The 23,466-nt window shown below is 44.8% G+C and overlaps 1 protein-coding gene across 3 annotated transcripts in view; it reads left to right on the forward strand.

Annotated features, from left to right (window-relative positions):
* CCDC13 (coiled-coil domain containing 13) overlaps positions 1-21,281 on the forward strand; it is a 33,296-nt gene extending 12,015 nt beyond the window's left edge. For 2 of the 3 annotated variants that reach the window (XM_030943100.1, XM_030943101.1), the window contains exons 5-15: positions 573-662; positions 891-1,007; positions 1,808-1,912; positions 3,090-3,254; positions 3,809-3,985; positions 5,390-5,572; positions 6,382-6,458; positions 9,373-9,501; positions 11,742-11,896; positions 15,421-15,520; positions 15,711-15,981. In XM_030943100.1, coding sequence (XP_030798960.1) covers positions 573-662; positions 891-1,007; positions 1,808-1,912; positions 3,090-3,254; positions 3,809-3,985; positions 5,390-5,572; positions 6,382-6,458; positions 9,373-9,501; positions 11,742-11,896; positions 15,421-15,520; positions 15,711-15,792 — 1,380 coding nt within the window. In that variant the 3' untranslated portion in view covers positions 15,793-15,981. Of the gene's footprint in view, positions 1-572; positions 663-890; positions 1,008-1,807; positions 1,913-3,089; positions 3,255-3,808; positions 3,986-5,389; positions 5,573-6,381; positions 6,459-9,372; positions 9,502-11,741; positions 11,897-15,420; positions 15,521-15,710; positions 15,982-21,230 lie in introns of those variants that run through there. The other variant, XM_030943102.1, reaches the window with a different exon arrangement.
* The last annotated feature ends 2,185 nt before the right edge of the window (positions 21,282-23,466 follow it).

The raw sequence follows: 23,466 nt of genomic DNA on the forward strand, positions 1-23,466 counted from the left end.
GTATGTCTGTTTTCCTTTGCTGTGGTAAGCAAGAGGAGACAGAGTCTTTATACTTAAATAATTAGTTGTTTAAAGCAGTTAAAAAATGCTGCTTTAGAGCTCCCAGCTAAAGAAAAAAAACCTTAACACCATTAAATCTGAGTCATAGGGTGTCAGGTAGATTTCTCCTGTTATATTTCTCTATTGAGTACTATTTGCTTTTTATGAAATATTCTGGGCTGGACAGGATTTGGATTTATGTATATAAACATTAATTTGAGATACTTTTGGTGATAAAATACCTCAGAAGTCTCCATACTTGAAATTTGATCCCATCTCAGCAAGTCAGAGATATCTTCTGAAGTTATTCCACAGTAAAATGTAACATGATTCTTTGGGAAGCATTTCAGAAAAAAATAAAATTAGGCTTTTCTACTGATTGTGTTTTAAAAAACAAGGGAAAATTAAGGGGGTTTTTTGGTTTTTTTTAGAGTACCTAAACACCCAAGTTATACTTTTTTGCTAATTAATACTCCATGGAGTGATGCTGTTCTCTGCACCCATTCCACACTAACAATGGGGTTCTTTTCCAGCTACAGGCAGCTGCAGAAAAAATCCATTCCCTTGGTGGTGATGCTGCAGGAATCAAGGAATCAGCTCTGAAAAAGCTGGAAGGAAACTTGGTAGGAATTGTAGTTGAAATGAGGAAATCAGCAGCTGATACTCAACTCCTTTGTAGAACAAGGTCCCTGTCACCAGTTTTGGGACCAAATTCCCCTATATCCCCTCTATGCCCCAAAAATTAGATCTGGAAAAAATAATTCAGTGATCCTGATGGATCCATGGATGTTAATCCCTTCAGTTTTCCCCTGAGGGTTCTGTTCTCACCAAGTACATTCCTCTCCTCCAAGGCTGAAAATCCAGAGCTGAAAGCACTGCAAGAAAAATTGAGCACAGCCAACGTAAAAGTGACAGAATATCGGAACCAGCTCCAGAATTTGAAGCAGGAACTGAAGCTGACCCAAAAGGTACCACTGCAGGGAGCACTCTGGGGCTGGGACCCCTGCAGGAGGTTCAGTCTTGGGAAATTGGGGGCTTTGGGCCTTTGGTTGGTCCCCATGAGTTGTTCCAGTGGAGCAGGGAAGTAATGAAGGCACAAGGTAGGGGTTGGAATTGAAATTGTGCTCCTGCACACAGGGATCTCATGTTTTGCCTCCCACTGTCCACTGGACGCAAATCCTTCTGAGTTTTAAAGTCCCAGATCAGCAGAACTGTTTGTGACATACATCCAGGTTCATTCCTCCTTCCCCATGCATTTCATTATGTATTTACTTTTAATGTAGGTTCCAGTGCCATGGGAATCAATGGGATTAAAGGTCTTGCTTGAACTAAAGCATGTGTTTAAAGAGTTTGTTGGAATGACATCCAGAATGACCTTTTCCTCTGATTCCTGATGGTTTTAAGTGTTATTATGTGCTCTGATTCTCTTTGGTTTCCCTACTTTGTGTAGGAGACCTGCAATGCAGATCAGAGTAGAGAATATGGTCCTAAAAATAGAACTCTGCTGACCTTTTTATAAATAATTTAAATGCTCTTCGTACTAAGTTTGGCTGTGTCAGAATTTTGCAAGGGAGATTGGTTCAATTCCTGGTGTGTATGAGGACAATACCTCTTCTCCTGGTTAATTATGGTTAAATATTCATCCTATCAAAAATAATTGTGTATATTGAAAACTGCTTATGCTCCCTGTTAGAGAGAGCTGCTTTTCCTTCCCTTTCCCAAACACATCCTTTTAAGCCTTATTGTTGATGTTAATCCCTTTTCCCAGATTTTAGCCAAAGAAGTTGGGGAGGATGTGAATATCCAAAGTCTCTTGACCAATTCTGGCAGCTGGCGTGGGCGAGCTCAGCAAATTGTCCTTCTCCAAAGCAAGGTGAGTTACAGCCCTGCACAGTGGCTGTAGCACATTTCAGCTGGAATTCTCTTTCTAAGTACACATATCACCTGAAATTAAGGTAAAAATGCTGTTAGTTCTTCGTTAATTCCTAACACCTCTCTGTTGATGTGTGCACACCCTGTTAATGACTCTGCAGCCCTGCAAGCTTTGGTATTTCAGCTGGGAATCTTTCACATCTGTGTCAAAGGAAGGAGTTCAGTGACCTTGGAGAGCTGTGGCAGCCCAGTTCAAGTCCCAGGGTGTTTTGAAGGTGCCTCTCTCCACTGAGAACAGAAGGAGCCCTGTCGGTGGCTGTGCTCTGACTTAGACACCTTTGTTCAGTGCTTGAAGTCGGATGGGAAGAATTGAGGCCAGATCAGGTTTTCAAGTTGTTCCCTCAGGAGCTTCAGTAAAATCTTTAACTCTTGAGTCTTCTGAAGGGCAGAGTTTAGCTGAAATGTCAGCAGGAGGCAGGGAGGCAGTTTTGCCTGCATCTAAATAAAACTTCTCTCAGGCAATTTGATTTGTAATTTTCCCATTTTCCTGCTGTTCAATTATATGCCATCAAACTGTGATTTTTTTGCATTCTGAGATTTTTAACCTCTGCTTTCCTTTGAGAAAATTCCATTTCTCCCTGTTTTATCCCTGCCTGGAGTTCATCTGACCACTGTTCCTACTGTTCTCTGCTCTAATGTGCAGATTTCTTTCTGATCCAGACTCCTCAGGCCCCTTCTGTAGTCAGTGGGGATCTTGTAAATCCAGTCACTGGATCAAAAGTGAGGCAGGTTCCTCCAAAGCAGGGCAGAGGAACTGAGCTCTGGAGGTGCCCAGGTGCTTCCACTGACTATCAAAGCAACCTGCAGTGAGCAGTTGAGAGGTGAGTTCCCTTGGATTCACACAACAGCAATTCCAGTGCTCTGGAGTGCCTGTGTGGCCTCCAAATGTGGCTCCACAAAGGCACAAACCTCCCATGTGTCCCAGTTCTCCATCCTGCACAGGTGCCCTAAAATCTGCATGTTTATTAGCAGCTAAATTTCAATTTGAAAGACCAGACAGTGCTAGTGTTAGTTAACCATGAAAATATCAAGAAATAATCTGAGCTGCCTTTGGCTGTGTCCTCTTTGCCCTGTGCCCCTGGTAAAGCTCTGGCTGAGTTGTCATTATTGTGCCATAGGTTCACGAGCTGGAGCATAAACTGAATCACCAAAAGATGAGAGCTTCACTGCTGGAGATGGATGAGGGACTGCTGGCATTTCCTGATGCAAGGAAATTGTCAGTCCAAGAGAAGAACTTGCTGAAGATTCGCAGCTTGGAAAAAGAAAAGAAGGAATCTTTGGAGGTAGAATCCTGTGAGCTGACAGAGAGTTCTGTTTCCAAACAGGGTGTGGAGCAGTGTGTAATAGCTTGTTCTGCCTTCAGGGTGCCTTACACCCTACCTAAAACCATTTCATAAACCCACTTGGTCTGGTGGAGGAAGCTCTGCCCCACTTCACAGCCAAGCCCTGCTGCAGCTGCACCCAAAGTCCTTAGCAGCCCTCTCACCCCTTGGCCACATGTGCCACATTCTTCATCCCAAATACAGACATCCCCTCACACTCCTAAATCTGTAGGGCTCTGGGCTTCTCCATTTGAACAGAATAGTGGAGAATCAGAATCCAGAATAATGGAGAATCTACCCAGACCACCTGGATTCCTCAGCAAACAGACCCTTTTTGGATGTTGGCAAGCAGGCAGCCAGTAGCATTTATAATTTCTACTTCCCTAGGAGTTGTACAGTATTCCAGTCCCATTTTTTAGATTCTACCAGGTAATGTGTGAGATTCTTTTTGCTCACCACAGCACCTGGGGCTTGGTGGTAAGTTATAACTTTCATTTCCTTTTACATCACTGCAGAAACTCTCTGAGCAACACAACACTCTCCAAAAAAACCATGAGGAATTGAAAAAAAAACTTGATGCCTTAAGAGCCAGGAACCAAATGCTGTGTGGAGAAGTGAAGATGCTGAAGGGACAGATTGGAACCTTGCTGGAGAAAGGGAAGCACGATGATGAGCTCATAGATGCCTTGCTGGTACAGTCTGTGGTGGTCCCAGCCCTGTTCTATAGGTGATAAAACACAATGTCCTTTCGTGGAACACACAGCCTTAGGGGGTACAGGAGCCTGATGGATCCAAGTGTGACAGCCAGAGGTTTTCCTGTCAGCTGAAGTCCTCCTGCATTTTGGATCAGGTCATGCAAGGGCTGTGAGACAGCAGCAGGTGTGACAGTGACAGCCAAGTGGCCCTGAGCTGCAGGGACTGGCGGAAACATTTTGCAGAAGGATTGAAGTAGGTAGAGGAAGGGCTTCAGTCCTGACCCAAGGCCTGTGTTCTTTATTCTGCTTTCAGCTCCACTGGTAGATTTTTAATTTTTTTTTTCCCTTAGAATGGCTGCAGTCCTGGAGGAATTTTTTTGTTTGTAACAAAACTTCCATTTATTTTGTTACACAGCCCATAACACACAAGCTGAACCATGAGCACTAAACCATGTGCACACTCACATGCAGGAGCTGAGAGGATTTGGCCTCTTCAAAACCAGGAGTTTTAACAAAGGCTCAAAGATGCTGAGAAAGAAATAAATGGCTCCTGTCATGGTCCTGCCATGGTTTTAAACACCCTTCCTCAATTAAAATAGCAAATTTATTAGAGATAAAAATAAATTTATACACCACCTCCTAGCAGGGTTAATTCTGTGTTTCCTGATCCAAGTCCTCACTAGTTTCAAGCCACTCAGATTTCCCTGCTGCTGTGGGTAGGTTTTAGCTCAGCTGGCATTCACCCTTCTCCCACCAGGCCCTGTGGGTGCTGACCAGCAGATTAGGGGTGCCACGGAACAGTTGTCACTTTTTGAGTGTTCCCACTAAAATTAGTACAGAAAGATGCAAGTTTATTTGGGAAGGGATGGTTAATCTCTTTTATCCCTTCTATCACAAAAGCACTTTACTTGCAGGTTGTTGGCCTGACAGAACAAACTGCCTGATAGGTATTAGATTTGTCAGTGTGGAAAAAAAACCTCCAAAACTACTGGTGAAACAGCCTGGCCTCATATCTGTCACCCCACAGTACCCTCAGCTTTTAATATCACTGTCACAGGATCTGATCATGTTCTAATTCCACAAAAAGCACATTGAAATCTTGAGTTTCATTCAGTTTATGGAAAAAAAGTCACTTCTTTATCAAAGGCTAGCCTTTCTTGTTCTGTTTTCTGCTACACTGAGCAGCAGAGCTGGCAGCAAATTGAATTTGACCATTGCTCAGGTCAACATAACAAATCAAATTGCCAAAGTGACACCAGTGACACCAGTGTGATCCCACTAAGGAATGGGCTTAGGGCAGGGGCTTGCCCTGCCATTCCTAAATGGATATTTGTCTTGGGGGGGGTTTAAAATAATGATTTTGTACCAAATAAAGATCTCACCTGTTTCTATTTTTACCAGAGCCAGCAGAAGCAAATGCAGGAGATTTTAAAGGCCCTGAGCCAGAAGAAGGGTGAGAACAAGATGATGGACCCTGAGATTCAGAAACAAAACACCCTGATAGATGAGCTCAGGCAGTCGGTGGCTGACAGAGAAGCAAAGGTTAAAACTCTGGAGAAGGAGATTGGGCAGCTCACACATCAGGTAGGCAAACAAATTAATGAGAGGAGCGCACTTGGTAATCACTTCACATCTGCTCTTCCTCTTCCTTGTCCCTTCTTATCTGAGATGGTTGCTGCCTCCAGACAGGGATCCCTGTCCTGCTGACAGTCTTTCCTGATGGGATGATAAAGCAGGGATTCTCTTTTGTAACTCCTCTGGTTCCTTTGTGCATAACTCAAGGCACTTTCAGCAGCAGCAAACACAGAAATACCAATCACAGCCACACATGGGCCATGTCAGGACTGTCACTGACTGACAGCAGGACTTGGGGCTGCACTGGGGACTCCTCAGTGCTCAGCACCCTTGGATGCTGCAAACAAATGTGTCACACCAACATCAGCAGCTGCTGCTGTCTCACAGTCAGGATTTGTGAAAAGTATTTAGCCATGTCATTCTCATTGATCCAAAACCCTCCTGGGGTTATGGTGAGGTTGTGAATCTCCCAAATACCTCAGGAATGAGGGCTGGAGCATTGAACCCAGGATCAAACCTGGGTTAGGGACACAACCCACAGTGCAGCAGCATCACTGCCAGCACAGTTGGTTTATTAATGCACTCTGATTTCATATGAAACTGCCCTTTTTACTGACTTCTGCTTTGTTTTCATCCTGCAATGGATGGGAATTAAAGCAGAGCTTCTGAAAAGGCCCTGTAAATCAAAAGTTCTGGCTTGCTTGTAGCAATAATCAAAAGCTGCTGCTTTGGCATTGGTGCAGCTGTTTTCCTCTGAACTGTGTAATTGCTTTTATAACATGCTCCACCATTAACAGAAGAAATCTGCCCATCCATAGGACAAGTCAGGAGCTGCTCATCCACCCCACTCTGAGCACTTAGGATCACCTGAGGCTGGAAGGACAGAATCTGCCCGGTAAGAAGATCAGAAAGTCAATATTTCGAGTTGTTTGAGTAATCCAGGAGCTTGGTTTTCCCAGGGAGTTTCATCAAACCACAAGTGCTTTGTGCCAACAGCCTGTTTGCAATATATGGGAATCTCTAATCACATTATCTCTTGGACTTGTGTCCTGGAACTGAGAAGGATGTACAGACTTGCAGACATGACTAGATTTGGCATGGTGGTAGTGCAGCTATTTCTCCTCCTGCCGCTCAGCTAATGTTTATGTGGTCAGCTTAAGTGCCTGGGAATCTTTTCCCTTGTGAGACACGAGGCTTCTAACGAGCAGATTTCTGTGAGCAGGGTGGGGAATGAAGGCAAAGTGCCATTTTAGGTAAGCACTAAATCACTGGTGCATTATTTAAATCAATAAATGCTCTTTGAGTAGGATTTGCATGCAGAAATGTTGAAAACACACCACATCATTTGTTCTTACCAAACACCTTCTTTAAAGCCTCGCTGAGGACTGTGTAAATTACACTAATCTTAGTGCAGCAATAAATCTGATTTGTGTTTACACTGATGTGACTCTGGGTCACTCTGGCTGTGTAAAGGGACCATGGTACCACAGCAAGTTATATCCTTTCCTGTTAAATTGCTGCTGAGTTTGTTGCTAAAGAGTTCATGGTCTAATTGATAGTGAGGATTTGAGACTGGTCTGATGGGGATGAGGGAAATTTTTCATCAAGATAAAGTTACAACTGATCTCTTCTGTGTAATTTCCTACCTCATTACTTTAGACACCCAATTTGGCTTTAAAATCAGCTGAGTATCCCTAAGTAGAGGATTAGTATAAAATTTAGGAAGAATTCTGTAGTTTTGAGTTGGAGTTAAAACATCTTTAATTTGAAAGTTTCTGCACCCTCCTGGCTGTTATAATTCTCCCCCATCTAACTCTGCAGAATTTGTTGTGCTCTCCTGGAGCAAATCTATATTTTATCCCCTTTTTTTTTACCTCACATGTCTGCTGATGGTAAGCAGGAACCAAAGCTGGGTAATGGCTTTGTGGAAAGCACTAAGTGCAATGCATAAATTATTGCTTGTGTACAGGGCCAAGGGCTCTGTCATGGAAAGAGCTGACGTGTCAGGTGGGCAATGAATGATCCTGAAAAACTCTGAGAGCTGTTAATAACTTGGTCAGCAAGGCTCATTCCTTCCATTAACTTTAATATGCTGATGAACTCTCAATTCTGTTTGGCTGTAGTGAATCATCTTTTCCTATCAGAAAAGGTGAAATGAAAATCTCTATACATAGATGCTAAAACTTTTGAAGATGGGCAGAGTAAAAATCTGCATTTTTAGGCTGGGCCAAGGCTGTCAGTATGAACCTTAACTTGATTTTAGGATTGACCACTCCTAGCCCAGAAGGCACATCTATCATTTCCACAATTCTAAGGCTTTATCTTGTTAGCTACAGCTAAAGTAAGGAACCGTGGGGTAAGTCTGCAGGGACTTGGCTTTGGGCAGCTGAATTTGTGTTGAGGAAATGAGCATCCACTGAAATGGGGTGTCCCAAACAAACACACACCTAAATGGGATGTCCCAAACAGACACACACCTAAATGGGATGTCCCAAACAAGCACCCACTGAAATGGGATGTCCCAAGCACACATCATTATACGCAAAACTCATCCAGGCTGGCAGTGATACTCCAGTATTATCAGCTGGCTCCTCCTCTTACAGCAGTGAGCCTGACAGATCTTCCTGAGGGTTTTCACAAAGCAGATTTCATCAAGCTGTGTGAAATACATAAAGCTGTGTGAAATACATAAAGCTGTGTGAAATATATTGTAAAGGGCATTGGGAAATGCAAGTTGTGCCCTGCATTGCAGAGCAGGGGTCGCTTTGTTAGGAAAATCTGTGACATGCAAACCCCATCAAACTGCACAGAGCTGGGATTGCCTCTCCCAGTGCTGGGTGAAGGTGTGAGCTGAGGGAGCTCTTCCCCACAAAACACAGCCGCTGGGGAAGGACTGGAATTTTGGGAAGCCTGCCCTGTGTGAAGCCCTAACCCAGCTTTCCTCCCCCCAGCACAGTGTCCGCGATGGGCCAGACGTGCTCGTGGAGTCAGCAGCCTCAGAGCCTTTCTTCCTCATCCCACCTGCAAGGTGGGTATATAAACTTCATTATCAGCAAGGAAAGTGCTCTGCCATGCTCTGCAAGCTGCTGGAAATCCTTGCCTTGCTTGCCTTGTTTCTGTAATGAAAGCTTCTTGCACCATCCCTCCTAGCTGAGGCTGTCCAAGAGCTCTAACATCTGATTTCTCTCTTAATTCTGTAATTGACTGCTTGTTTGACATCAATTTTTTCCATTTTTACTCCCAACCACCAAGATTTCTCCTCCTTTTTTTTTTTGTTCTAAAGAAGGTCTTCCTGAAAGCAGAGAGGTCAGAGAAATAATGAACTACATAATAATGGGATGCATGGGAAAACTGCCCCTTCCTTTCAGCACATTTTGGCCACAAGAACAGCCATTGTGCAAGTGCTGCCTGAAGCCTTTCAGAGGGAGAAAATCAATAGCAGGACATTTAATAGTTTAGTGTAGCACTTGGGAGATAGAATCTCCTTTTACTTTGGCAGTAGCAGTGGGAGGAGAGTCAGGGATAATGAATTGATCAGAGGTGGAAGTTTGTTTTCAGGGGTGATGGAGAGGGGAAGCATCGTGAAAGCAGCTTTTTAATGACACTCCCTGTGACTTTATAGCCAAATATTTCTGTTCTATTTATTGCAGTCTAGAGATGGGTGCTGGGGGGAGGTAGTGAGCCTGGCTCTGCATTCTGTCCTCACCTTCAGACAAATGTATTGGAGATAGTGCTCAAATCCTGCCTTTGTTTAATTCCTTTTATTCCAGAAGCGGGAACCAGACTCTCTGTGCTTGTGCTTTCCTCAGGTCTGCTGACACGGACAGCTTGAGCTGGGAAGTGCTGCTGGGAGAGCTCATAAGACAGAGGCTTCTGTGCCAGCCTGCTGAAAAGGAGAAGGGAAAGCTCCTGGAGCTGCTGGCTGTGCTGCAGAAAAGGTACAGCCTCATCCTGCCAGCAGCATCCTCTGTGGGCTGCTGGGATCAGGGAGCACTGCAGAGCCTGGGACCTGCACTCCAGTACATCACACGCTGCCATCCTCGCCTTAAATAGGGGCTTTTCAATTTTATTCTGCTCAATTTCCCTGCCTGGCTGATGATTCATTCTTTTTATTATTCTTTTAGAACAAAGGGCAGAAAAAAATGGAGCCATCTTCCAGCTTGCTGCACCTAGATAAAACCAGAATTGCTGTATTAATGTATGCATGGCTTTATTGAGGCAGCAATATTATTCATCAGTAGTAAATACTGTAATTATTGTTATAATATTCTCTTCCAAAGCTTTTCACATTCTTTTGAAGTTCCATTGTATCCTTTTCTAAATGAATTTATTCTGGTTTAACAGAGGCATAGCAGTGATTTTTTTTTTAATTTTGTTTTCTATGATTCAATTCAATGTAAGATGATAAAAGCCAACCATGTCTTAGGAGAGAAGAGAAAGCAAAGTAATTTTTTTGACACCTTTCAGTTACTGTTTTTTTCCCAGTATGTGTTATTTGATTCCCAAATCTGTATTCCAATATTGGGAGTATATTCCTGTCTGTGTGCTTGTCAATACAATAAGCACTGTTTGCTTACTTGCTTTCATTTACCACAGTCATCATTCTCACTTGTATCACTTTTGTCCTGCATGATTAATCACAGTCAGAAAAAAATAGATTTTTTTTCTTTTAGAACTGTGGAAAAGGTGCTTTTAAAGGTAAATTCTGGAAATACATGCTGGGAAAAATCTTTTTCATGCTTGTAAGCCTGGTGACTTTAATAGAGCTGTGCAGTCAGATGAGGATGGGGCTGTGAGTGGGAACTGAAGTGTGGCCACCACCAGCATGGGGTAATGAAAAACAGAGTCAATGAAATGCATAGTTGCTTGTAAAATGTGCCATAAACTGATGATTCAGCAGCTGCACAGTTATCACACATTTATCAAGCAGGTAACATAAATTTTGTGAGACTGTGTGCAATAACTCTTGGAAGACCTCAGGGTAATATAGCACCAGTCAGATTTGAACGTGAATATATTTTCAAAAATCAGGTTTTCTTCCTCTTCCCTCCACTGCTGGGGTGTAACAAAGTTCAGGTAACACAGATAATGCTTAAATCAAGAGAAGAGCCCTGGGAATTGTTACAAGGGGGATTTTTCTACAGCATTTTAGTTTAAATTATTCCTATTGGCAGATGATTCCATTAAAAATCCCACAGATCTTGCCATTTTTCCTTCAGTTTTTGTGCAAAGTGGGTGCCAGAGGAATGCCAGGGTCAAATGAAAATTTATTGAATGCAGAACCACTGAGAGGAATAAAATGTCTCAGAGCACATCACCAGCCTGGGAATTCACTGCCACAGGAGGTCGAGTCTTGCCTGTAGCTACATTTTTAAACCAGCGATATAATTTTATTAGAGTTGTAATAAATTTTTTTTAGTTATGCCAGCTAGGAGGGAAATAAACTAATCAAGTGTCTTGATTCAGAGAGTAACCAGCTTCCACCCATGGGGTCAGGAGGGAAATGCTCTTATTCAGTCCAATCCAGTGAGTCAATCTGTGTTTCTTTTTAGCTTTAAACTCCTTGGAATCACTTGGTGTCAGTCACTGCCCCACTGGCAGCATCTGTGGGTGCACATCAGATTTTTGCTGTTAATTCTCTGAGATGTTACTCAGGATGGAGAGAGGCAATTTGCTTTTTTGGGATGTAACCACCAGTTTCTTTTCCACTCTCTCCCATCCATGGTCATGTCTAATTGCCAAGTTTATTGAAAGCAGAAGTTTCTTTTCTTCCTCTCAGATAACTGACGCAAATGTTAAACTGTGTTTTTGTAAACTATTTGCCTTCCAAGCTGTCCCAGAGTGGCTAAAAAATTCAGTTTATTATTCCTCTAATAAAAAATCTCTCCTCAGCAATCTGCAGCTTCCCTGCTCATCTGAGGGGTGAATTCACACAGGGAGCCAGAATTAAGGGATCTGAGCGAACAAACCCATTGTTTCTAACTGTACTCGTCAGTTAATTCTCTTTTTGCATATTTAGAAGATGTCACCTGATACAATTTCACTGGGATTTCTGCCTTTGGATGCATGGAAAGTTCTTTCCCTTCTGTTGGAAGAAGCAGGATTCAGTACCAAGACAGATTTGACATGACACAAATCAGCTGAACATTTTTTTTAATTTTTTTTTTTTGCCTGTCAGGGTGGAGGAAAGCAGCGACAAAGCCTTGGAAGCTGAGAAGAAGCTCCAGGAAGAGCAGTGGCAGAGTGACAGCTTGGAAGAGCAGTTTGAAAAGCTGCAGGTGGATCCAGAGAGCAGCACAACTGCCCAGGAGCCTGCCCTGAGGAGCAGAAAAGGTCAAGGGGAGCCCTCAGCTATTTTATTTTCAGGGTGCCCCATGGCAGGGAGGAATGATGAATCTGACTCCATGCTCTTAGAAGGCTGATTTATTATTTTATGATACTATATTATATTAAAGGCTAATTTAGTATTTTATGATACTATATTATATTAAAGAATACTATACTAAACTATACTAAAGAATACAGAAAGGATACTTATAGAAGGCTAAAAAGATAATAATGAAAACTTACAGAGCCCTTACAGAGTCCCAACACAGCTTGGCTGTGATTGGTCAATGAGTGAAAACAACTCACATGAAACCAGTGAAACAATCTCCAAACACATTCCAAAGGAGCAAAACACAGGAGAAGCAAATCAGATAATTATTGTTTTCATTTTTCTCTGAGGTTTCTCAGCTTCCCAGGAGAAGAATCCTGGGCAAAGGGATTTTTCCAGAAAATGTGACTGCCACCCTCAGCCACAGCCACGTCCCCTATTTCACCTCTGGCCTTTACAGACAGTGACAACATTTGTGCTCCACCTGCCAAACCCAGCCCAGTGCTTGACCTTGCACATGGTGATGGGACCTGCTCAGAGCCAGCAGCAAGGCAGGAGGCAAAATCCTGGCCCTTCTCCACCAAAGAGGGTTTTCCCACAGGTCTGAGTGGGACCAGGATTTTTGCAGTGTGTTTCCATGGGATAATTCCAGAAAAAAAAGCTTTTCCCTGCTCTGTGCTGCCCCCAGAGCTCTTTGCACTCGTGCCTGAGGGATTCAGCTGAAGGTTAAGAGCAGAATTAAAGGACATATCCCAATTTAAGGCCTGTCAGTGCCTATGAAAAACTATTGCTGGTGATGAAGTAATTAGATCTGATGTAATTTATTATCCCATGAACGTGATAATCTCCTGCTATAAATATGAAAGCCTCCCTGGCGTAGTTAAAGAAGAAGAATTCATGGTGGATGTTAAATTTTTATTTCCCTGATCAGATCCTTTTATTGCTTAAGGACTCTGATTCTGTAAAGTGTCTAAACCAATAAAATGGCACATATTCTTAAGGAAAATTTTCCAGTGGTTTCCCTTTTTATGTGTATTTTCATAAAGTGATAAGACTTCAAATGCCAGAAGATGAACAGCAGGGAGGGGAATTTCAATTTGGCAAATGTTGGGGTGGTGTCAGGCTGAGTTAGGGTGACCACAGGGCTCATTAGAAACCTTGGATGAGCCCTTCAGAGGAACCTTTATATGGAATGGGGACTGAATGGGTTCTTCAGACCTGCTTCTCTGTGTAAAACATGGATTTGTTCCTTAGAGCAGGATTGCTGTGTCCTGGGAAGGGGCTCCAGCCCACACTGACTCATTCTCATGTGGTTTTTTATGAGCCCTGATTCTTAGAGTTGTCTCACCTGTATTAGTTGAGAGCAGAAAAATTTAGATCCCAGAAGTCTGGGAGCATTTTGGTGCTGTTTTGTACAGAATTTAACTGAGTTTCTGAGTGCTCAGACTTTTACACAACCTGGTGAAGTGTTGATGTGTTCTGTTATCAAATCTTCCCCTTGCAAGAGAGACAAACTCTCCAAGTCCTGAGGCTTTTTGGTCAAGTTTTGTTGTGCTGTAGTAAAGTTTTAGTAACTCCCCTCTGCTGGCTGGCATTGCTGTTTTCACCAGTGACAGATCCCTTCTCACTAAATATTTAGTTCATTAATCTCCTCTGCTTAAGGACTAAAAGTAAAAGTAGAAAAGGATTGGCAGTAAGGCTAATAAGGAGAAATCCTCTCTAAATCCATGAGATGAGTAGGTAACAATCTATTTCACTCCCCTGCTTTGATGAGAGCTTTGTGAAGTGCCAAAATTCGAGTTTGTACAAGAACCAAGTCTGTAGTACACCTCTTCAGCAGAACATGGAGGTTATCTCAATGCTTTCATGCCAGTGGTTGAGGAAATAAGAAAAAATGAAAAGCTTCAGTACAAAATAGAGACTAGAGAACCTGCTAATTAACATAATATTTTCCTTTCTTTCTGAAAGTACAAAATTGTAGGGAGCTGATCTAATTGCTAGTCTAATGTTTCTGGTCCCTTCAATTCAAGGGAAGTTGATAATGATGCTAAGGAGCTGCAAACAACCCAGTTGTGTTTTTAAATCATTCAGGCTTTTCATTTTCTGTGCTTTTTTTTCCTGTTGTATCCAAATTCCAAATTATCAAAGAATAATCCCAGAGGAGGGATAGGTAAGTAACAGAAGGTTTTCCTCAGCCCTGGAAAGCACAGCCTCAAGATCAAAAGCATTTTTTAGCTGTACAATGCAGCCTTTTCTTCTCATTTGTTTTTGTCAGAGTTCAGTACTCTCCAACCAGGTTCTTTCAGATAATTCCACACAAGGAGGATTTAGTGTTTTAATACCAAATTTGAAGATATTTGATGTTGTGAGGGAAATGAACTGGGGACAGGGTTACAGAAATGTGCCAACATGACAACACAAGCACAAACCAGCAATTGCAGTGTTCAGTAGGAGCAGAGCACAGATTCCAGCCTGGCTGTTCCCTGTCCTGGTGCTGGATTCCCACTCATAAGGACTGCAGCCAGCTCCAGCCTTTTGTTCTCTTCATTGAGCTGCTTTCCCCATTTTTATAATTTATTTGGGGCTGATCCACACAAATCTTTCCCTCACGTTATCTGTCTCCAAGTAGGTAGTGCTGGCTATTGATTGTTTCAGAGAAAGCAATTTATTTACGTTTACTAGAATGATTCAGCCTTCTGTCTAGAGCAGAGATCACCCTGCAGTCCCTCAGGGCTGGGATGAGTTCAGCATCCTCTGCAATAGCTCTGCTCCCTTCCTGCTCTCCTTTCTGAGTTCCCTGAACACTTCTCTGCTCCTCCTTCCACTGCAGGGATTCACTGGTCACAGGTTTTGCTTCTCCGGTCCCAACTGTAAATTTGAATTATATGTTTCTCTATCACCCTGAAAAAAGTTTCTGAATTCTTTTGGGATGACCAGAGCTGCATGTTTTGGGTAGATCTTTATTTAGGAAAGCATTCCTGAGTGAGAACCTTGGTTTGAAGTACATTTAACCTACATTTTGTTTATGCTGAGGATCAAAGTGCTTTACAAAAGTTGTTTCAATGGGTGCCACGTGCAAACTTTGTCCCAGACATTCAGGAAGCCACAGCTGTCATAATCTGAAACACAATTACAAGATTACCATCAAATTAATCCTTTTCAGCTGTTTGTAACCTCTTGTTTTGGTCACTTCACTATTTTGAATTCATTGTTTTCCTCCCTACATATGTAGGCATGTATTTAGCCCTGAAATGTAAATACATCATGTTTGCATTTTGCTGGAAGGAAATTAAAATAATTCTGTCATATATTTATGATATGTTATGGATGTAACATAGAATTTAGGAGATTAAATATTTATTTAAGAGATTAAGTACATTATTTGAGAGAATAAATTCAGTGGTTTTTGACACTGACTCAGCATGCTGCCAAAACTGATTTGCTGTTTTGCTAAAACTCCATTCTGTGATTGAATCCACAGCCCAGCCCAGCCTCCCCTTGCATGTGAGTGACAGAGAGGAGCTCTCAGCATCCCTGTCTGAGCTGCCCCTGGAATCTCAGGTGGAGGAGCTGAGCAGGAGGTATGTTCTCCCTTTCTCCATGCTGGGGTTACTCTGTCCCGCCTCAGGGAGAGGAGGAGCAAGGGCTCAGTTTGCTCTTTCTCAGGGCTCTGGGTTTCGGTGTTTTGTCCCCAGAACACAGGTGACTGTTCTCAATTTGCTTTGAAGCTCCCCAGCTCACAGGGAGGTTTTTCCTTTTGTTTCCTTGCAGGCTTGGCTTCCAGATGGATGAGAGCAAAAGTCTGAAGGCTGCTCTGAAGGAGACTGTGACAGCCAAAGGGGAGGATTCTTAACTGCATCAAGTCACAATGGAGGAAGTGAGGGATAGTTTTGCAGAGGCTGTTCAGCCCCACACACCAAAGAGTTAATCCAGATATTGCCAGTCCTTTGGGCTACAGAGCAGGGACAGAGCCCAGGCACCAGTGTCATTCTGCAGCCTCAGATCGTGTCACTTCTTCAGCTTTTGCAAGAGAGGATGAGAAACAGAGATGAAATACAAAAAGTGAAGGTTTTATGTGTCAGCAGTTTGTGTCTCTGAGGCTTGGCAAGCAGGGCTGGTGGGTGTCGTTTGGGAAGCTGCAATTCTGCAGGGGGATTTGGGACAAAACCTTCCAGGTTTCAGCACAGTGTTCCCTGGGAGGGCTTGATATTCAATCTGCTGCTGCCTTTATCAGCTCAGGAAGGAATTTGCTGTACAAAAGTTAGGCCAGCCCCCTTCCTTAGAACAAAACAAGCTCTGTTTTTATCCCACACTGCTACCTGCCTGTCTCAGGCTTTCTGTAGCACTTCAGTGCTCAGGACAGGATTAGGCTGACCTGGGACTATCTGCAAATCAGCTCTGGGTGGGCTCCTCTCATCATTCCAACCTCTTCCTTTGCTTGAACATGCAGCAGTTTTCTGAAACTCCACTGAGTTTCCACTGAAGAGCTATGCAGATTACCCCTGCAATGAGTCAACCTACCTTAAATTCAGCTCATTCCATAAAAAACTTGCCATCCAGGTTATGAATTCCCCGTTTCTGGGTCTCTGCATTCATCCATCAGGCAGATCTTGTTCTCCCTGGGAAGAAATGCTATAAAATGCAGGCAGGTCTTCACTGCAGCAGTGCTGGGACTTTTGGAGCTGCTGCAAACCCTGCCAGCCCTGTCCTTCTCTCCTGCAGCACAGTGAGGACACAGAGTGCAAGCTAATCAGGCATTGCCATGCAGCCTGCCAGTGCAGGGCAGCCTTGGGGATTCCAGGCAAATGGAGAGCCAGGATTTTTTTACAGTGCTGCTTTGTTTCTCACTTGAAAGTCTTGAAAGCTTTTCTTTTTTCTCCTTTGCTTTGTCAGCCGACTCGTTATGAGCCTGAAGTTTGTCAGGCTTTAACCCCAGCCAGCACCACGAGTGCAAAGTGGATTTTTGGGCATGAAAACCACTGCTCCCTTCCCCAGCACAGGGATTCATCCTGACTCCCCTGTGCAGAGTGGAAAAAAGCAAAGCAGGAGTCACTCCAGATGTGTTGTCCCTGTCTTTTTTTCCTGTTTAGGTTCAGAAATGTCTCTCTTCAAGAAATGTTTCTTTTCGAACAATTTTAGGAGTCCCTGATGGAGGAAATCAGGGAGCTGGGGATAAGCTCAGCACCTGGGAGTTAGCAGGGAATTAACCCTCCCTGTGCTCATGAGGCTGCTGCACTGCCCTAGAGCTCAGCCCAGCTCTCAGGGGCCTCTCTCACAAAAAGCAGGATCATCCATTGTAATATTTTTCCTGCCAGTAGCATCTTGTAACCCTCAATCATCTCTGGACAACTTGAGGAAGAAATCCTGAGTTGAGAGGAGCCACAGGTTTGGTTTCTGCTCCACGCTGATGTCTCTGTAGAGGGGAGGAATCCTCTGGTGGGGATTTGAAGGACCTGCAGGAGGGAGCAGATCCCTTGGAAAGGCTGCCTGAGCAGGAGCAGGGCTGTGGGAGCTGTGCTGTGCAGTGGCTGCTAAATTCAGGCTGGAACTTGGAGCTGCAGGTTCTGATTTCACTTACACAGGAGTGTGAATCAATAATATTTTCCCAGGAGCAGAGCAGAGGCATCTGCTGCCCTTCCTTGTGCCCTGGCCCAGGGAAGATGTGAAGATCAAACCTCTCTCCAGGAAAAGAGCTCTGAGTCAGCCCCTGAAGCACAGGGAGGAAACTGGCATCTCACAGAACACACATGGCTCTCCTGCAAACCTCTTCTCAAGTGCTGCAACACTCATTTCTTTAACCTTGTATTGTTTGGTGCTGCACAGAAGCATTTTCTCATTTTTTCTGCACCACCAGATATTTATCAAAGAAAGAATCCAAGCACTATAAAGCAGTTGATTTAGGCAGCCTGTACCTGTGGGCAGCTGCTGCTGATGGAAATGTGCAATCTGTCTCCTGTCAGAGTGGGGAGTGCACAATGTCCAGGGCTTCTCAGTATTTTGAAATGCACTTCCCCAAAGTGACCTGGCTTGAATTCTCCCCGTGCTGGCTCTTACTGGTTCCCAGTTTTCAAGGGATTAGACCAATTTTCTTGCAGCATTTTGCTAAATATAAGAAACCCTGGCAGACCTTGGGAGCAGCAGCCCCCTGCGCATCACTCAGAGAACAAAATTAATGACAATATTGTTCTCTCTGCCTGAAAAATCCCCCCACTGGAAATCCTCAGCCCCAGGATCTCTCCAACACACATTTCTTTCAGGGATACAGCTGATATGAAATCACCACAAGCCCCTGCTTCCCTTGGAACTTTCAGTGGTTTTTTTCCTCCATTGATAAACACCAGCCTGTTAAAATCCTGTGTTTCAGTTCAAATTTGAATTTCTCTGGCTCCAGTTTGCAACCAGCCATCGTTTTGCCTCTCTGGCTCTTGTTGATTCCCACTTTTCAAAGGATGAGACCAATTTTCTTGCAGCATTTTGCTAAATATAAGAAACCCTGGCAGACCTTGGGAGCAGCAGCCCTCTGCACCCCAACCCATCACTCAGAGAACAAAACCAATGACAATATTTTTCTCTTTCTGCCTGAAAAATCCCCCCACTGGAGATCTCAGCCCCAGGATCTCTCCAGCACACTTGTGCATTTCTTTCAGGGATACAGCTGATATGAAATCACCACAAGCCCCTGCTTCCCTTGGAACTTTGAGTAGTATTTTTTCCCTCATGGATAAATACCAGCCTGTTAAAATCCTGTGTTTCAGTTCAAATTTGAATTTCTCTGGCTCCAGTTTGCAGCCAGCCATCCTTTTGCCTCTCTCAGATAAAAGCACTGTGAGTCCCCAGCATTTCCTCACTGGGACAACCCTCATCCAGTGAGAAGTCGAGTGCCAGGCAGCTTTTTGATAAGCTCTGAGTTTTTTCAGCCTCTCACTGCAGCTGCTGGTGGTGACAGGCTAAAGGTGACATCTCTGGCACAGACTGGTGAGTACAGTTAAAGTTAATTTTACTGCCAGTATTTAGTTATGGGAACTCCTTGTTAGGATTTGGGCTGTTCTTAACTCCAAATATGAGTTCTCCAAACACTTGGAGAACCAAAATCTGTCTCCTGCCCTGGAGCTGGGCAGAGCTCCTCCATGGAGCAGCCATCAAGTGCCTGATGGATGCATTCCATTTCAAAGTACAGCTGAACTGCTGGCAAGAAATGATCTGTGATGAATTGTCCTCCTTTCCTTTGGGCCTGTTGCCAGCAGTTTACCTGCAAAGAGCTTTCCAAAGTGGCTGTAACATGAATTAAGTTGCATTAGGGTGGTTAAACATAGGCAGTACTGACACAGGAGAGCTCTCCCTGCCCTGGGATCTGCTTGGACAAGGGGCACAGGGTCAGCTGGGGGGTCAAAGCCCATCCCATGGGAATTCAGAGCTGTGGACTGGGGCTGTGGGTGGCTCCTGCCCTCCCAAAGCAGGACAGGGATGGCAGGAGGAGATGGATTTCAGTCCTTGATGTGGGAGAAATGGGGAAGAAGCAAAGGAGAACTGAGTTGGAAACTGCTTTGCTGACCCCCCCCCCAGCAGCCCCAGCCATCAGCTGCCACTGCCCTGCAAGGCACAGTGCAGGACAAAAGGGAAGAGGTTCAGCTTTAAATGGAAAAACACTCTGGCAGAGCCCCTGTGCTCTAAATTAAGCCACAACAGAGCCAAGAGGGGTATTGGGTTTCTCATTCCTCCCTTCATCCTCTCCCCTCCAGCTCCTGAGCTGGCTGCTCCCATGGGACAGGCTGGCCTCACTCACAAATGCCACCTAAATCCCTGGCATCTCCACTTACAGCTCCAAAACCATCCCAGGAGGGATCCTGGGCTCACAGCAGATCCTGGGGCAGGGAGAAGAGGGAGCTGGGGATGCAGCAAGGAACAGAGGGGTTATTCCAGCCTGTCCCTGACCTAACTGGGGCATTTCTGGGGAATATGAGGGGATTGGGAGAGGAGGAGCTGGAGAAAAGGGGGGTTGGACCTCATCCGGGGGAGGGGAAGTGTGGGGAGCCTCCTTCAGAGCCTTCCCTGGGGTGGCTGCAGGTTTGGGAGATTTGATGGGATCATGAGTGCCATGGGGGATGGACAGAGCCATTGTGGGGGTGCTGAGAGGGATCCTGGAGGTGGGGATGGATGGATGGTGGAGGATGGATGGAGCGATGATGGAGGATGGGGGGTGGATTGATGGATGGATGGATGGATGGTGGATGGTGGAGGGTGGTGGATGGTGGATGGATGGATGGGGGATGGTGGATGGATGGATGGATGGATGGATGGATGGACGGGGGATGGATGGATGATGGATGGAGGGATGATGGACGGATGGAGGGATGGATGGATGGATGGGGAATGGATGGATGGATGATGGATGGATGGATGATGGATGGATGGATGGATGGATGGATGGATGGATGGATGGATGGATGGATGGATGGATGGATGGATGGATGGATGTCACATCCCTCTCTCCTGAGCCATCCTGGTGGGACTGGCATGTTCCCAGTGATGTTTGCATGAGGAGCCCAATGGGACAACCTCTGGCTGTGAAAATAATTCATGTGAGGCCTGTGAGAACAGGAGAGGGACTCTGGACAAGGATATGGAGTGTAGGAAAAGGGGGAATGGCTTTGAACTGACAGAAGAGAGTAGGTTTAGAAGGGATATTGGGAGGGAATTCCTGGCTGTGAGGGTGCTGAGGCCTGGCACAGGTTCCCAGAGCAGCTGTGCCTGCCCCTGGATCCATGGAAGTGCCCAAGGCCAGGTTGGATGGGGCTTGGAGCAGCCTGGGACAGTGGGAGGTGTCCCTGCCCATGGCAGGGGGTGGGATTAGAGGAACTTTAATGTCCCTCCCAACCCAAACCATTCTAGGATTCTGTAATTAAAACCTTCTCTGCTTCCCATTCAAATTTCTGCTCCAGCAGCCAGGGGCTTTGTGTGGTGTCCCCATTAACATCCCCAGTTTGTCCCCTGAGACAGAGCAAAGCCCCTTTCCTGGAACCCCATCACCTTTCTCAGGCACTACAGAAGGGCCTGGCCTCAAATCCTGTGCCACAACTTCCAGCAACCCCCAAATATTTGAAAAAATATCACTTGAAGCATTTCAAAGCCATAAACACTGGGGCCATAAAACACAGAAATGTCCCCAGTGCTGAGGAAGACACCCTGGTCACATTAAAAATAAATCTTATTATAGTAAAAATCAGAAGCAAGGGGGGGTTTAATTTTTAAAAATATCTATAAATTAAAGCTATATTATTTTTGTCACCACAGCTCCCAGAGCCTCATGAAAAACCACTGCTTGGCCCTTCACCTGTGTTGCACTTTGAATTCAGCAGGATCACAGCTTTCCTCAGGATTGAAAAAAATAAATAAAGAAGGTGAAAATCTACCATCTGCTTGAAACTCTCTGAATGATGCCAGTGCCCAGGGGGAGCAGCACCATGGGGCTCTGACAAAAAAAAAAAAAAAAAAAAAAAAAAAAAAAAAAAAAAGAAAAATAATAGGAAAAATAATGGATTTGAGGGCTGCCTTTGCTTTCTGCATGGATTGGGATGGGGAGTGGCTGGGTTTGGGAGCCAGGGGGGTGACACTGATCTGCCTTTCCTCATGTCCTCCCTCGTGTCCCCACCACCACACCAAGCCAATGTCCATCTGTGTCCAGATTTCTTTTCCCTCCTTGCTGGCCACAAACCCCTGCCTGCCACAGGCACCAGGAGATGGAGGAATTGTGAGGAATTGTGTCCCGTGCTTATCTGCAGCGATCTCTTAATTAGCCAGGCAATTACGGCGAGTCTGGGAGCCCCCGGGCAGGGATGGAGCTGCAGCAGCAGGATCAGGGCTGGGGCATCCAGATTGTTATAAATACATATTATAATATTGGCCTTTCACAAATATTAAAATGGCTCCTATATGGATAATGTTAAAGTAACTTTGTTATAAAAATATAATTTTTATTTCTGTTAGACATAACAGTGAAATAACTGATAGAAATATATTTGTGTTAAAATTCCTGCTTGGTTGAGATAACATTCAATGAACATATGAAGAAGACCCCTACTACTGATATGCCAGCTATCAAACTTCCCATCAGTAAAAAACAGACCAAAGCCCAAACTAAAGGTGATAACAAGAACAGACTAAAACCACAGCCAAGAAATAAACACACTCTGAAAAGGCAGACCGAGGAGGAGCCCTGCTAAACAATTCTCAGAACATGTAAACTAGTCTGGGGGAAAGTTTAATATGCATAATTGTGAATATGTAACAGGCTGATGCAATAGAAGTGGCATATAAAGGGTGTTTCCAAAATAGCAGGTGAATGCCAAGCACCCAGCCATGAATCTTTGCTTTATTGTCTTTTTCTCCTCTTGTCCTTTATTAACCTTTTACATTTTTACAGGAGAGTGAACCTTGTTTTTCATAAGATTAAAGCTCCTTGTTAGGTGCTGGAAGTGTCAGCACACTGCCCTGGCCAGGGAGAGCCTCTCTGTGTGCACCAGGTGAAAAACAAAACCATGTTAAAAAGCTTTTTGTTCACAGCCAGTGCTACAGCAGAGCTGGGCTGATCCCAGGGCTGCAGATCCTCCCTCCCAAAACAAACCAACCACCGAGGGATTCATAAAATTCAAATTTATACAACATAAAATGATTAAAATATAACAATTTAATAAAATCTCTGCTGTGTTTCTCCATGCTGACCCCGCAGGCAGCCCAGGGGTGCTCAGGGAGGCATCCCCAGGGTGAGCTGTGCCCAGATGTCACAGGGGCTTGGTGACAGATGTGGGCACAGGGCACAGGCCTGGCTCTGAGGCTGTGCTGGCTTCTCCACCCTGAGTAACAGAGGCCACAACCCAGCCCTGCCCCTTCCTATCCCCTGCTGGAACACCCCAGAGGTGTTTTGTAGAGATCCCAGGATCTTTAAGGTTGCAAAAGAGCTCTGAGATCATCCAATCCAAGTGCTAAACCAGCACTAAACCTTGTCCCCAAAGTGCCACATTTATGGGATTTTTGGAACACTTCAGGGATGGTGATTCCACCTGCACTGTTCCAGTGCCTGACAACACTTTCAGGGAGGAGATTTTCAGTAATATCCAACTTAAATCTCCTCTGGCACATCTTGAGGCCGTTTCCTCTCATCCTGACACTCCTTACCCGGCAGCAGGAGATGCTGCAGCCTCTGAGCCTCACTTAGACATAAACCCTGCCCAGGCTGAGTAGGAACCACGCTTCCTTTTGGCTCCGTGCCTCAGTTTCCCCATCCCCACGCAATGATATCTTCCTTTGGAACAAGGCGATGGGGACAACCCCTCCTAAAAGTGGGGACCCAACCCCACCCTGGGAGGGAGCCGGTCCCTGCTTGGGGCTGCCGAGCCCCGGGGCTCCCAGGGCCGGCTCCCCTGGCTCGGGGTGAGTTTGGCAGCCAGCACGGGTCCTCTCAGCAGCTGCCGTGACAGACAGCTCCCGAGCCACCCCCCTCTGCAGTGCTGCTCTAAAATAAAAATACCTC

The sequence above is a fragment of the Camarhynchus parvulus genome, chromosome 2 (assembly GCF_901933205.1).
Source record: "Camarhynchus parvulus chromosome 2, STF_HiC, whole genome shotgun sequence".
Taxonomy (NCBI): Eukaryota; Metazoa; Chordata; class Aves; order Passeriformes; family Thraupidae; genus Camarhynchus; species Camarhynchus parvulus.